Source organism: Rhynchophorus ferrugineus, unplaced genomic scaffold (assembly GCF_030347505.1).
Source record: "Rhynchophorus ferrugineus isolate W39M unplaced genomic scaffold, kcgeb_rfMv2 rfM4, whole genome shotgun sequence".
Lineage (NCBI taxonomy): Eukaryota > Metazoa > Arthropoda > Insecta > Coleoptera > Curculionidae > Rhynchophorus > Rhynchophorus ferrugineus.
In genome coordinates, this window is record NW_027472583.1 from 49,819,789 (window position 1) to 49,835,021 (window position 15,233).

Genomic DNA, 15,233 nt, shown 5'->3' on the forward strand with positions numbered 1-15,233 from the left:
CTTTCAAGATTTTTTCACAACATAAATGAAAATACCAGAAACTTCTTCACACTAAAATAATATATTATAAAAAATAGAAAAATATATCTAATTGGTCAGGTCAATTAAATAATTCAACACAACCCAATAAAAAGAAAATATCTTTATTTTTGGAGCTTTTAATTTGAACTATAAAAGAAAAACACTTGAAACTTAACGAGAAAACATACATTTATTGAATTAGATTACGAAATTGTGCATGGTACATTGTGGGCTTGGTTGTTTTGTTTTTATTTTGTTCAAGGCACTGACCTGTGAAAAGCCTTTAAGCCCCGTCAAATATTGAAACAGACAAAATTCTTTTAAAATCAATCACAGTTAACATGTCCGAAAACTATGGAGAAGAGGGACCTAATTAAGTACCCGCTATTAGTTCTTATTTATAAAATACTTAAGGCTCATATATTATTGTATTTATTTTATTAATTTATTTTAATGATGGATTCGCGTCCTTTTCCGACTCCTATCCATTTAACTAGAATAAAAATAAAATAACATTATAAAATTACATTTGGCTATGTTTTTGAAAAGCAACTTACTTGGTACACCAACACATTCTTCGATTTTATTTATGTAATTTTTCGCGTTTTCCGGTAAATCTCCGAATTCTCGAACGCCCTCCGTACTGGTCTGCCATCCTGGCATAGTTACATACTCACACTAAAAAAATTAAGTTGAATTTATTTACCAAATATTTGAACCAAACGATAAATATTGTCATATTAACATTCATTGAGTGTACAAGATATCTCAAATACATTTTTTTTGTTTAACTTAGTGCGTGAACACAACGTCAATCACTTTATGTATATTTGGCTCCAAAATTTGGGCGAAAAATTGGACTGTTAATCTGTCGGTTCACAACTGTTCGAACTTTTCAATTGCAAAACGAACAAATACTTTAAAATAAGCATAGTTTATCATTACATAACTTTTTACACGAGCTTAAACATGGTCTCCAAGAAAGGATCATCTCAAATCGGTTTGTGACCAGAAAATATCACAAAATGGCCATAAGAAATGTTTTTGTTTAACTAAATCATTGTTGCAATGGTTTATGTTTGGATATTATTTTTATTAAATAAATTCCCAAATGGTGTACTTTAATAACCATTTTTTTAAATCCTTTTTAAACCATTCCAATAAAAATACTTTCTTTTTGACACTTGAATTCTTTTGACACCTTGTTCTTTTTAAATATTAATACCACAAAAAACACTATACTCACTTCAACTTTGGCTAAATCTCCAGCTGTTGATGGCATATAGTTAATCTTCTTCCCGTTCAATTTATATCCCACAGCCAACTTGACTAAAAATAAAAATATCAATTAGAAACGGATTTAATTAGGGTAAATGTAACAGATACCTTCTTTGAGGGTATCCAGTATATCCAATTTTGTGACACAAAGCGCCGTGTAACCATTAATTTTGTTGGTATATTGCAGAAGGAAAACATCAAGCCAACCACACCTCCTTTTTCTTTTTGTTGTCACTCCTATTTCGCAACCTCTCTGCTGCATCAAATCACCGATACTCTGCAAGAAGTAACTAATATACATCAAAATAAGTCTTGGTTAGTTTTTAGTAAACGTAGTTTTCAACATGGAATACTATTAATGATTTTCAATAATATGTTTGTTTTACTTACATCTTTAAGTTCGGTTGGAAAAGGTCCATCTCCGACTCTAGTAGTGTACGCCTTAACCACTCCAATTACTTCACCAATTTTCATAGGCGATATTCCTAAACCAGTGCAGACACCTCCAACAGTACAGTTTGAAGATGTTACATATGGATATGTGCCTGAAAAGGCGGCATTAATAATAATATTAGTTCAAGTAAATCAAAAATAAAGTGTTCCATACCAAAATCAATATCTAACATAGCGGCGTTGGCTCCTTCAACTAGAACTTTCTTTCCATCCTTAATAGCTTGATCCAAGTAGGAGACAGTGTCGTAAACGAGGGGACGAATTTTGGTTGCATATTTTTCATATCTTATCAGCTCATCATCTATATCAACCTGCAGATTGGAAAACATTCTGATCTGCATACCAACCAAGGCTTTGAACCTAATGAATGAAAAAAATATTATTAGAATTTTAAAAATTAAATATTACAAGATATTTATCACTGAAAATTGTTTTGTTAGGCCCTATAATAATTTGTAATAAAAAAACTTATATAATAATAACGAGAACACCATAAAATATATATTACTAATGGAAGATAACTAGATTAATAAATTAATATTCGAGTAAACGAGAAAAATCTATTTCAAGGCAATTATTTCTTAATGGCCGTTTGAGATTAATCATGCATGTCTATCAATATTATATAGAACAGTAACCTTGTACCACCTTAGTCATGATGGTAACCATAATTCCATCATATCTGAGACTAGTTTAATAATCATATCTTATCTTGCACAAAGTATTATTTACAAGGCTCTAGTAAAATATTACAATTTTTTTCAAGTATACAATGCATTCAAATAACAAATATTCTCTATATATAAATGATCCTGCAACGTTTATTTAAGATATATTTAAATGTTTATATTTTTAATGGTCTTTTTTAACTATAGCAAATCCGTATGTACAAGAGAGATAGTTTTTCGTCATTCGTCGTTTATTATGATTACTATTTGAATTATTATGAAAATTTTATTATTTTGATATAATCTCAGAGATAAGTCCACCCCTTACGTATTCCAGTTTTAACGTGTTTACCTTCATACTTACTTTTCCCTGAACTTTTCAAAATCTCCCAACAGGTCACCAACTCGGATGCCGTTTCGTGTAGCTTTGGATGAATATGTCGGGCCGATTCCTTTCTTAGTAGTACCAAGTCCTTGACCTTTCTGGTTATTTTCTTGCTCCTGAAGGCCATCAACAGCTTGGTGGAAATCGAATACCAAGTGAGCCCTATATTAGACAGAAAAGTAGCCACGATCAATCAATCAATTTTTATGGACGTACCTATCGGATATAATCAGTCGTTTTTCCCAGTTTTTCATGCCTTTTTTCTCATTTTTCTCGATTTCATCGAAAAATTGAGGTAGATGTATGACAACGCCATTACCTGAACACAAAAATCATGAAAAGAATTATGAGTTAATTTGAAGAATTATGAAAAATAATTCTTCAAAATAAATTAAGCATTCAGAGAATGTGCAGTATATTCTTATGACGGGATAACATAGAATTATAAGAAAACATATATTAAAGAATGTTATGTAAAGTTGCTGGTTTAGAACAATATATCAGATGGGAATAGGATCGAATCCCAGTTACGGAAAATAGTTTGTTTGTTGATTCACTGAAATTAATTGAAATAAAGTAGAAATCGTAGATAAAAAGGAATGATGAAATAACATGACAACAGATTATAAATACAAATGGGATACAGAAATTAAGATCTAAGATCTAATCATATTCCATATGTTCGAATTAAATATACTAGTCTGTAATCGAGTATCTGTCCGTGGTCTGTAATTTGGTAGTTCTGATACACATTTCAGCAAGTATTAAGAATTAAATAAAGGGAAAAAGGAGGGTGACCCTTGAGTAAAAGATAAGGGCCAAGGGCAACAAAACTGTATGCGAGTTTTACAAATTACAATAGTTCCAAATCTCTCCTCTCTCTCTAACGTTATATGGGATAAAGTAAACAGCGAAAAAATCTCAAGATCAAAACACGTGTTTTGGCAAACGTCCAGGCAGCTGAATACAATAATAAAAATATAGACAGATATGTTGTTTATTCTCCTGTGTCATTCCCAGGCAGAGTCTTATTTTTTATATATAAGAACCAAACTAATAGACATATATTTCTCTAGTATTTTAAGAGCTTCTCAAAATCCACTCTATTCCAATCCATTTTCAATTACCTTCTGCTACGATTTCTTTGATTCTGATTTGAATCTTTCTAAGTTTGTGTTTTGAATTTTCCATTCCTTTTTATCTGACAAATAATAATACTGTAGAACTGAGGTTTTTACTCTGTTATTATTTAATGAAAAATGTCTATAACAAAATCGTACATATATAAATACAATTTGGACACGTGCGTTCTGTTACGTAATCGACATACATTTCACAAAATTATTTGCGAGTCTCAGCGGATTGATTTCCTTCAATAAAAATAACAAAAATGTAAAATATACAGAAAAACCTAACCTAAATGTTACTGGCAGTATTAAGTGTGTTAAGAATCAGTATGTTTCTTGGAATACTGATAATACTTTTCTAATGTAATTTGTAGTTAATAGAAAATTTTAATAATGGAGTAAAAATTAAAATTCCATTCTAGATAATTTAAAATACCAACGAAGCAGTAAACAATATATTAATTAACGACAAACGGATAACAATTGATACATTAAAAAAAAGTATTTATTAAAAAAAAATGCCTAATATTAATAGCGGCCAGTTTGAAAGATCTATTCAACGGAACTTAAAAGGTCATAAACGTCTCGCAAGGTCATCGATGACAAAACAAATATATTTCAATGAAAATAGGATATTTCCAGTAATAATTAATGTTACAGTATAAATAGATTTATATTGATGTCACGAACAGAACATTGCCGAGCGAACCATTTTGTCTTGGTGTATCTAATGCAATCGGCAATGGATACGTACCTGCTGGTACAAGTCATTTACCATTGCAGACCCTTAATTCAGCTCAGATCGCTAATAGATAGCAGGGGTAGAAATAATCAATAGGAAAAGAGTTTATGTTAAAAACGATAAAGACCTAATCCATTAGGCGCCTGATAAAGTAGTCCTCGTTTTCTGTTGTCTTGCCTATTATGCATCTATTTTGTATAGAGAATAATTTGTACATATTTTTTGTATGTTTAAACAGTCAGATTTTAGTTCCGTTGATTTAAAAGTGATGGAAATCTTTAAAGATGAGCCGAAATTGTTTCGATATTTTCAGAAATTTGCCTTGCTTAAAATTATGATGCAGCAATCATAGGAAATCGTCATTACCTTTTATTTAAAATGCCTCATGTAACTGTGGAAAACAAAATTCGTAGCTTATTCGGTATTATGAAAATTAATTGTTCAGGATTACTCTAGGATGCCACAAAAATACTTAAAATATTTTGCTGCCTATTACACATTTTAGAGTTTCACCAAGAAATTGAAGTGACTGTACAGAAGGTTTGATCGCATGCACCACAGTCCAGACATTATTTCATGCAATTAATATTAAGAGCTAAATTTTTATTATCAAGGAATACTATTACTTACTTAATTTTCTGCGAATTTATTTTGAAGAACATAAAAATTTTCACGCTTGTAATATATAACTTACCAATAACTGATATTGTATTGTCTTGTATTACTCCACTTGGCAACAAATGGAAATCGTATTCAACTCCATCAACAACAACTGTATGTCCAGCATTGTTGCCTCCCTAAAAAATATATCCATATTACTTATTTCGGAAAAATTATTAGTTGTTGAGAAGTAATATTGGTTTTTCCTTGGGCCTTAATAATCAATACTAAGTCCAGATTACTGCCGAAAAGGTAAAATTACGGAGCACGTTCATCGACATAGAAACTGTTTTGGGCCATCGAAGGGAATCATGGGCTGTTTGAACCTGGCTAAACAACCAAAACTGATCAACACGGAAAATATTGATTTTCAGAAAATGCTAGACCACATACATATATAGTGGTTACGCAAAAATTGAGGGAGATTAATTGAAAAATCCATTCGTTCCATGGCCGTTTGTTCCGACCTTACAAAAGTCTCTTAGTGCCATAATGTTGATCTCAAAAGAGGCTTGCGAAAAGCATTTTAAGTATTTTGCCTAGATCTCTCTCAGTCTATAGTGGTGGAAATAAGGTTTTACCAGAAAAGTGGCAAAAAATCATCGTTTTGATTATTCAAAATAAATAAAAGTTTTGATAAATCATTAATTATTATGTAAAACGTAGATGAATAAATACGCTTTGAAAAATATAAAAGAAACTGAAATTACTCTTCCTAACTCACTATATAAGAAGTTTATGTATCTCAATGCCTATTTATAAACCTTAAGAGTCAGTCATTATAATGATGAAATATATTATAGTCATATAATAAAATGGTTATGTACCCAAACACTTGCGTTATGTAAAAACCAACAATATGATCACTCAACTAATTAGAGCGATTAATTTTATGAAACTCGTACACGATTTAATTCACATATTTATTTGATTTCCCCAAAAAACTGGTTTAATTTAGCAACATGTGCATAGAAACATTAGATATGTTTTAATTACTTGACCTGTTGCTAAATCGTCGTAAAAATATATGCAAGAAAAATTGAAATGGAAATATATTGAATAAAAAATAACAGTCCTGACAACCGGCAGTGAAACAATTTTTGATTAAATTAAATGTTCTGAAAATTATTAAGAATGCGAAACTAATCAATGATAATGATATAAATTTGAGAGGTAAAAATATTAAAAAGAAAAACCTTTTTTAGATATTGTATAATACAGTTATATATCTGTTGAATTGATAATGTCAAACATTATCAAAATGATAGGACTATGTTTTAGTGTCCTAATAAAAGTTGGCTGCGCTCAGCTTGTTGTTTGACACAGAGACAACGTTTTAAATTAAAAACACAATTTATAGATAAAACATAATAGAATACTAAAAATACTGCTACACCGGGGCACGTGATGGCAAAAACAAATGACTATAAACAAATAAAAAAAAACGCCCCCCTCCTGATGGAAAACTGTACTATTATGTAAGGTTGATTGATAGTAAACGGGCCTCGAGGCACATGTCACCTTTGGCGTAAGTTGAGAAAAAAAATCAGAGCGGTGGTGGTGATTTTTGCAACCTAGATTCGGATTTCCATTAGTCTAAAAATACTGCAAGCTGCGATCACATGTGCTTTGTAGATCGCGTAATGAATGCCAGAGGTAATAAAGAATTAATTGTTATTGTATTCCCAAGGGATAACACCCCATGACGTATGTCATGTTTACATACACAAAAGAAAGCGTTCCCGCCCTAACGACACTCTAATAACACTATGTACAAATTATAACAAATTGTGTTTTATTTGTTACCTGACAACGACAAACAACATCAGCTAAACTAGCGAGGAGATCCACGACTTTACCCTTGCCTTCGTCGCCCCATTGTGCGCCCAAAACAACGGTTACTTTATTTTGATGTAGTTCCGTACGCGGTTTCTTTCTTGGCGACTCGCTCATTCTTAAAATTGGTTCCTCGTTGGAACAGAGAGGTTAAGTTCCGTGTGGAGCAAGCTTAAACGATTAACGGACTGCACCGGGATAATGTGATCGCCGCCATTTTTAGCCCAAACGTACGCTGTTGTCATGTTTCCATTTTAGTCGGACTATTTCAGATACGTCCGTTGGGAACATCTAGATGGTCAAACGTTTGACAACATTGTTCAACATATTCCCATTATTCAAAATATTATTAATTAATTAATGAATATTCAAGATATCTACGTCGGCAGAATTTACACCAAGTACTATAATAAAGCAACATACATTTTAATTATTTAAGATACTTAATTCAACTAAACTAAATCGTGAGAAACGATACAATTGATTTGAGTATTTTCCCGCAGTTCACAAATATTTACAATTTTAAAAAGAAATTTGTAAAAGCAAATAATTTTGCAATAATTGACATTTATCACGTGCAATTATATAATATTAAAAATAAATATCTTAATATATATATTTGAATTATAATTCGAGATGGTCTTAGTAAAAAGTAGAATTACATCTATAATATATATTTATACAACTTAATCTATATATATGCAACCAAATATTCTATGATTGTCGATTTTATGTATACATCGAAAAATAATCAAAGAAATCTTATATATGTTGTCTTTCGATATGAAAAAACTTGAGTAGATGGCACCATTATATGAGTTTTTGTCAAAAACATATGTTTCAATACAAACTACATAGAACTATTTTTAAAATTGTGTCATAGTAATTGATTTACTTTTGAGTCTCCGTGTTTCACGATTGTAATTAAATACTTGTGCTGTTCATATTAAATACTCGAATAATTATTTGTGTCCTCGACATCTTTCAAATAGATGCCAAAGATATCGTCTCATCTATGGTCTTGAAACATATTTATTTATTTATATATAAATAGATATTACATCATACTCAAATATTTGCTAGTAAGTCCCCACTTTTATCCAAAATATTGTAGATTGATTCGAAGAAGTGCGTTTTATTTATAGTGTTTATATTGACTTAGTTAATTAACTTTTCTAGATTTGTGTGTGTGCTTGTGATGGCTCAACCAATTGTAAATCCTGTAAGTAATATTTGTGGCGAGTTACAACATAAGAATTATTACAAATATGAAAAGTGAATATTTAGTGTATGTTATTTTAATTTCAAGGAAATTCCTTTTGTTGGGGAAGTGTCTGGAGGTTTGCAGCCAGGAAAATTAATTAGGATACAAGGTGTTACACATCCTAATAGTGACAGGTATTGATATATATTTTTTAGCAAATATATATATTAATTGTTTTATGTTTTTAAGATTCAATGTGAATCTAGCTACTGGTCCTAACAACAAACCCAGAGATGATACTGCACTTCATGTTTCAGTGAGACTAAATCAAGGTAAAAAAATTGCTGATACTATAGAATTTTATTTAAGTTGTTAATTTTTATTTTAGTAATTTTAAAACATATAAGATTTATTTCTTGGCATGTTTTATTTAGCTTCAAGATGACTAAGATGCTGATTTTAGATTTTTAATTACATCACATCTAAACTTAGTCAAATGATGTTTAGGGCTAAAAATTAAAATTAACATGTACATCCTTTCTTCTCATATTGGCTCAAATTTATATTGTACTATAATTTTTTGCAGGATATATAGCTAGAAATAGTTACAGAAACCAAGCTTGGGATAAAGAAGAAGGTAAAGGAAAACTACCCATTGGACCAGCACAGAGCTTTGAAATTCTGTTGCTTGTTGATCCTGATCATTTTAAAGTAAGGCATGCTAATTAATAGAATTTAAAATTGGTTAGTATTATTAATTCTATTTATAGATAGCAGTCAATGGGCAACACTTTTCAGAATTCAAGCATCGACTACCATTTGAGAGTATCACCCACTTACTAATTGATGGTGATGTATCTATTACCTTGATTTCTTTTGAGGGTATTGTTCTTGGTGGAGGTGAGAGTGCTGCTAATGCGGCTCCTCTAAATGCTGAGCAACAATTTGGCCCACCTGCAGGAAACTATGGCCCTCCTCCACAGGGTGGTTATGGCCCTCCTCCACAAGGTGGTTATGGCCCTCCTCCACAAGGAAACTATGGTCCTCCACCAAATTATGGAGGCTATGGTCCACCACCACCACCTGGTGTAAGTATTATTTTTTCAATACTATGATAATTTGGCTTACTAATAATTTTTTTAACTCTAATAATTTCTTGAAATTATAATTGCTATAACTTCATCACTATAAATACAGAAAAAATTCCCATAACTATATAGTAATAACCAAGCAACAAACCTATATTGTAAAATTTAGTATCTGATGTACAGGCGGAGCCTCAGTCGGAATTCGGTGGCTTTTTAGAGCAAGCCCAAGATATCCTTGCTGGAGCTATTAAATCAGGAGCTGCTGAAAAATTGTTGGGGAGTATCCTCCATCCAAGTGGTGCAGAACAACCTCAACAACAGGCAGGCTATGCTCATCAGAATGCGGTGAGTTTTAACATTCCCATATTAATTAGCTTTAATCACAAAAACCAAATTTTAAATAAACAATCATCATTGGCTATATTTTTTTTTATTTTATTTTTTTTGCAAAAGCATGTTTGTGTCTAACTATAAGATTAACTACAGTTTTGCATGTTATGTTAAGGCTATTTTTAGATAAACATAAAAATATTATGGGTATAAGAAAAAATAGGTATAACATCTTATTGTTAATTAATTTTAATGTTTTCTTTAAGATAATTATTCTTGAGTCGATGAATATTAATAATTAGTAAATAATGTGCTTTAGGTCAAATGTATATCCATGCAATATAATTAAATATTTATATAAATTCACTCAATGGTATTATACAATAATTATCTAATGTAGATAATATACTGTTGATATATAATTATGAAGTGACTAAGTATTAAATGCACAAACACTACTATTTATAGGAAAACCTCATAAATACTATTACAAATAAATAATCATATTTGAAACATAAATGGTGGAATAATTTTGATATATTTGAGATATTATAATATTAACTAGTATCAAAATAAATACCCATAAGCTCATAGAGGAAATGTAACGTAATGTTTATCGTTCATTGCGTGCAAATGATGTCATAACGAACAATTGAAATTACTTCTTGAGCTGATTGGCTAATTATTATAATAATTATGTAATTGATATCGCTTTGTGATGTTTGCTTCCTTTGCAAAAATAGTGTATTAGATGCGCAAGAATGTAATCCACGTTTTGTAACTAGTATTTTTTGTATGATCCTTTAAAACTTTTAATTTCTAATCTATATATTTTATTTAAAGAACGAATTTTACATGTTTTCTCCCATTTAAAATTATTTACACCAATATTATTGGCAGGTTTGCTTTACAGTTCAGAGTTTTACAGTCCATATTGCTTTTGCATTTGTTTTACAGTACATACAGTGTTGTATCACTTGAGAGCAATTTAAACCTTGATGTAAAATTAGGTACCATTGATTCAAAAGGTAGTAATGAGTATCTAGAAAATAGGCCACGGATTAAACGTAATAACCCTCCCTCAAGGTCTGTGAAATGAGCATGACACTAACTCATCAACAATAAAATAATGTTTATATGTTGCTAACCTTAATATAATTTGCCATTTTTTAATGATACAACATTAGTTAACTAAAGAAGAAAAATGTGTTTACAACTGTGAATTATTTGTTACAGTTCAAAAATAATATCATTATGATAACTTGAGAAGATTTGGATAGTAGGTAGAGTGAAAGAAAAAATGTATAACAATAATAATTTGGCTAGCAACACGTAATATGTTGCATATAACTTCTTGTGATATTTTTAATCAAAACGCCATTCTTTCCGGCCACACGCTTGGTGTTCCTATTCTAAAACACTCAGCTGTGTGATTGTCAACCAATAGGTTATTTACTTTTGTATGAATTGCTTCTTATTCTGACATATATTGGAATGAATGTACAGATCTTTTGGTGGGAGAAAATTCTAGTTCTATCGCATTTAATCACATTCTGTCATAGAGCAGCTGATATTTATAAGCAGCTAGACCAACTAGAATAAGGCATGTTACAAGAAAACAAGAAACTTCACTTCAGAAAAAAATAGAATTTTTCATGGCCTACTTAAAAATTAATATTAACGAAACATCATGGAATATAGAGAATATCAATAACATGACATAGCAGGCTATATATAAGGCCTTATACATAAGAAGTCTATTTAATAAGATATAACATGCACATAATGTACAATGATTTAAACGTTAAAAACGTGGATTACCTTTTTTATCAAACCTAATATAACAGGTCAATTGAAAAGTTCCCGCCCTGACACATAGATGGCGCCACTAGAATTAAATCCATATGTTTTTTAGTTAGCCCTAACCATCAAAAGATGCGTGTATAAATTTGACAGCTGTGGGATCATTAGTTTGTGAATTATAGTTTTTTGAATGAAGCAACTTGTGTTATTATGAAAAAATGGATAAAAAGGAATTTGGCATGTTGATAAAATATTGCTATTTGAAGGAAACAAATATATTTGAAGAAAAAACTTTCCGGACGCTGCCCCAGGAAAATCAACCATCAAGTATGCTAAGTTTAGACGAGGTGAAATGAGCACTGATGACGGTGAACGCAGTGGACGCCCAAAGAAGTTGTTACCGACGAAAACATTAAAAAAAATTACAAAATGATTTTAAATGACCGTAAATTGAAATTGAATGAAATAGCAGACACTCTAAAAATATCAACTGAACGTGTACATCATATCATTCATGAATATTTGGATATGAGAAAGTTCTGTGCAAAGTGGGTGCCGCGCGAGCTCACTTTTGACGAAAAACAACGACAAGTTGATGATTTGGAGCAGGGTTTGAAGATGATCAAGCATAATAAACCCGATTTTTGCGTTTATATGTGACAAAGGATGAAACATGGCTCCATCATTTCACTCTGAAGTCCAATCGACAGTCATCCGAGTGGACTGCACACGATGAACCCGCCCCAAATCGTGAGAAAACGCAACAGTCGACTGGCAAGGTTATGGCGTTTGTATTTTGGGATGCGCATGGAATAATTTTCATTGACTACCCTGAAAAAGGAAGGACCATCAACAGCGACTATTACATAGCCTTATTGGACCGTTTGAAGGACACAATCGCCGATAAACGGCCGCATTTGAAGAAAAAGAAAGTGCTGCTTCACCAAGACAATGCACCGTGTCAAAAATCCATGAATGGGGCTTCGAATTTGCTTTGCTTCGAATCACTGTTGAAGGGAATTATGTTGAATAAAAAGAAATTATTTTACCAAAAAATTACTATGGTAGGCCGGGACTTTTCAATTAACCTCTTAATAGATAGCTTATTTCCGCTTACACTATTTTATAGATGTTCTAATTTAAGATTCAATAGGTTTGTTGGATTGTATAAAACCCTTTCCAAGACATATGCTTGAGGTTGAAAAATAGGTTCCTGTTAACTTTCTTGTTGCCCTGTCAGAATTCGTCCTAAAATATTCTCAAATGATTAAAAATATTGTTAGTTAAGGTTACAACCATTATAGAATATATTTTATCTTTTATTGCTGAATGATTTTATTAAGATTATAATTATTTTTTTAAGCGAGATTATCAGAAAGAGGTGATTGTTTATTTAGGATTCGTGTTAGTGATGAGGTAATAAAGAAACAAATACCGGTATTTTCTCCTTCAGAGATACGGTTTATACCCCAGCCTGCCTACTCAAGAAAACTCAAACGTTCAGGCCGCCTCTAACGCCCAAGACTCGACTTTAAGTAATCTCATCGCCGAATCTGGTGGTACCATCACTTCGGGATCTCAAATTCCGCCAGCTGGACCTCCTCTACCTCCGCAAGGTCCCGGTAATCCTCCGCCGCCAGGTGTTGGGGGAGAAGCTCAAAATCAACCGGGACCGGTTGAGAGTATGTTGCTTAATTTGCTGGGAGGTGGTGGTGGACAATCTGGTGGTGGAGCTACTGGAGCAACTCAGTCTGGTGGTTCTGAACTTATATCGGGTTTATTATCTAGTCTTTTGAGCGGTAATTCTCAAAATCAACCCACTGGAGGACAAGCACCACCAGTATCGCAGCAGCAACAACAGCAAGGCGGTGGATCTGAAGTGCTAACAGGAATTTTACAAAGTCTCTTGAACAGTAACGATAAACAACAACAATCCCAAAATCCTCCGCCTCCCACAAATCAACAGGGACAAGGGGCGACCTCAGACGTCCTGGCCGGAATATTGTCTAATCTTTTGGCTTCGAATCAAAATCAACAAGGCCCTAACGCATCTCTCCCACAATACAATGCCCAAGTTCCACCTCCTAGTCAAAATCAAACCGGGAACAACGACGCCCTTAGTGGCATTCTTCAAAGTCTCATCTCCGGAGGTGGACAGTCAGGTCCTGCGGGACAAAATCTCCCTCCCCCACCTCTTAACCAACAGCAAAGTAACCAAAATCCGTCAAGTAATAACACGGAGCTTCTAACCAACCTTCTGCAAGGTTTATTGAGCAAGGCCGGCGATCAACATAATATGACCAGGCCGATTCAAGAGAATCCGGCCTATGGAGGACCTGGTGGTCCACCAGATCCTGCTGCTGTACCCCAAGGCCCTCCGCAGGTAAGTATACAATCCATAGACGACTTTAAATTGTTATATAGCAATATTCCTAACACTTTTACCGCTTATTAATTTGTATATGCCTCATATCATTAATACAAAGGTTCTGGTATTAAGGTATTAAAAGTATGTTAATTTTTATCAAAATTCAAAATTGAGCCGTTGTCTCCAAATTAATTTAGAAATATTATTCCATATGGCTATTTAACTGTATATTAAATCAAATAACCTTATGCGTAGCAATATGGACAGTATCCTCATCCTCCCCAGCAGGAGCAGAAAGGACCAGTGGAATCGTTGTTATCAGGCTTGCTGTCAGGGGGTGGTGGTGCTCAGCCTCAGGTATTGATATTGAACCAAACATTGATATTGAACAAAAAGCGTGATATTAATTTTTTTCTTTCAAAAAGCAACCACAAGGGCCCCAACTTGGAGGAGGACCCTCTGTTGGGGGTTTGGGTAGCATGGGGGGTCTATTGGGATCCTTAGCTGGTTCTCTTTTCCAGAGACAGGTAAAAATATATAATTTTTAATTATTTTTCAATGTAATTTTTCACAAACTTAACATTTCTCACAGGATCAACGTCATTGAAGCCCACAACATATCGACAAAATTCAGCTTCCACGTTCAGCTAACAGGAGGTAGACAACTTAGACAAATTTAATGGTGCTAGCTATTATGCCTATTTAAAAGTAAACAAGCCTTGTTTATTTAATACTTACATATTTATATATAGTTTTTATATATGAATCTCATATGGTCTTTTTTTATTTTTCGAGTTATTTTTTATATTGTACAATGTTGGTAATATACAAGTTTCACAATATTGTTATTGTTAAATATTGCACTGAGCTTTTAAACGATTAAATCTATGTAATTGAAATGGTTGTATAATTGTATTTGTTCTAGAATTAAGGTCAAACTATATCCCATTCGTCCATTTATAGCGTTGATGTATATGATTATATACACTTGAAATTCATGTAGAATCTCGGTTCGGTGGTACATATACTAAAATTGGAACGATACAGAGAAGACTGACATGGCCCCTATGTAAGGATGACCTGCAAAAACGTGAACCGTTCCACATTTTTCCACTAACACTTAAAAACAAGCAAACTTCCTGTACCGTGATGGAATGATGACTGTGCCAGGGTGGTGAAGGACTGGAAGAAGGCCCTGAATGGATTGAAACTAAATCCAACATACAAACACTTCATAAACTATAAAAGATAAAAAGCATTAGCAAGAGAA

General features: G+C 32.4%; 2 protein-coding genes and 1 non-coding gene across 5 annotated transcripts; 2 read left to right on the top strand and 1 right to left on the bottom strand.

Annotated features, from left to right (window-relative positions):
- Positions 1–127: 127 nt before the first annotated feature.
- Adss (Adenylosuccinate synthetase) lies at positions 128–7,425 on the bottom strand. Its single transcript, XM_076404190.1, has 10 exons — positions 7,141–7,425; positions 5,369–5,471; positions 3,022–3,124; positions 2,785–2,967; positions 1,907–2,112; positions 1,690–1,844; positions 1,408–1,576; positions 1,268–1,350; positions 579–699; positions 128–514 (listed from the first exon to the last, which is right to left on the bottom strand). Exons 1-10 carry the CDS (start codon positions 7,285–7,287, stop codon positions 462–464), a joined length of 1,323 nt encoding a protein of 440 aa, XP_076260305.1. The 5' UTR covers positions 7,288–7,425; the 3' UTR covers positions 128–461.
- Positions 7,426–7,993: 568 nt separating this feature from the next.
- LOC143196038 (uncharacterized) lies at positions 7,994–14,862 on the top strand. Of its 3 annotated transcripts, none has more exons than XM_076403625.1 (11): positions 7,994–8,252; positions 8,350–8,392; positions 8,480–8,568; positions 8,624–8,706; positions 8,961–9,085; positions 9,145–9,462; positions 9,646–9,807; positions 13,049–13,978; positions 14,219–14,320; positions 14,389–14,490; positions 14,556–14,862. In XM_076403625.1, the coding sequence occupies exons 2-11, from the start codon at positions 8,369–8,371 to the stop codon at positions 14,568–14,570; spliced, it is 1,950 nt and encodes a 649-aa protein (XP_076259740.1). In that variant the 5' UTR covers positions 7,994–8,252; positions 8,350–8,368; the 3' UTR covers positions 14,571–14,862. The 3 variants fall into 3 exon arrangements, with proteins under 3 accessions (XP_076259740.1, XP_076259742.1, XP_076259741.1); XM_076403627.1 differs by having other exon boundaries at positions 8,004–8,252; positions 8,333–8,392; XM_076403626.1 differs by lacking the exon at positions 7,994–8,252 and having other exon boundaries at positions 8,259–8,392.
- Positions 14,863–14,965: 103 nt separating this feature from the next.
- LOC143196762 (U6 spliceosomal RNA) lies at positions 14,966–15,073 on the top strand. Its single transcript, XR_013005830.1, has one exon. It is a non-coding gene; the product is annotated as a U6 spliceosomal RNA (small nuclear RNA).
- Positions 15,074–15,233: the final 160 nt, after the last annotated feature.

Bases quoted from the DNA above. Each gene is read 5' to 3' on its own strand.
- Adss (XM_076404190.1), bottom strand. From the start codon at position 7,287: ATGAGCGAGTCGCCAAGAAAGAAACCGCGTACGGAACTACATCAAAAT. The intron at 700-1,267 runs GTGAGTATAGTG...TAATTTTTTTAG, and splicing joins GAGATTTAGCCAAAGTTGAA to TGTGAGTATGTAACTATGCC. The intron at 515-578 runs GTAAGTTGCTTT...TTTTTATTCTAG, and splicing joins AGAATGTGTTGGTGTACCAA to TTAAATGGATAGGAGTCGGA.
- LOC143196038 (XM_076403625.1), top strand. From the start codon at position 8,369: ATGGCTCAACCAATTGTAAATCCT. The intron at 8,569-8,623 runs GTATTGATATAT...TATGTTTTTAAG, and splicing joins ACACATCCTAATAGTGACAG to ATTCAATGTGAATCTAGCTA. The intron at 14,321-14,388 runs GTATTGATATTG...TCTTTCAAAAAG, and splicing joins GTGGTGGTGCTCAGCCTCAG to CAACCACAAGGGCCCCAACT.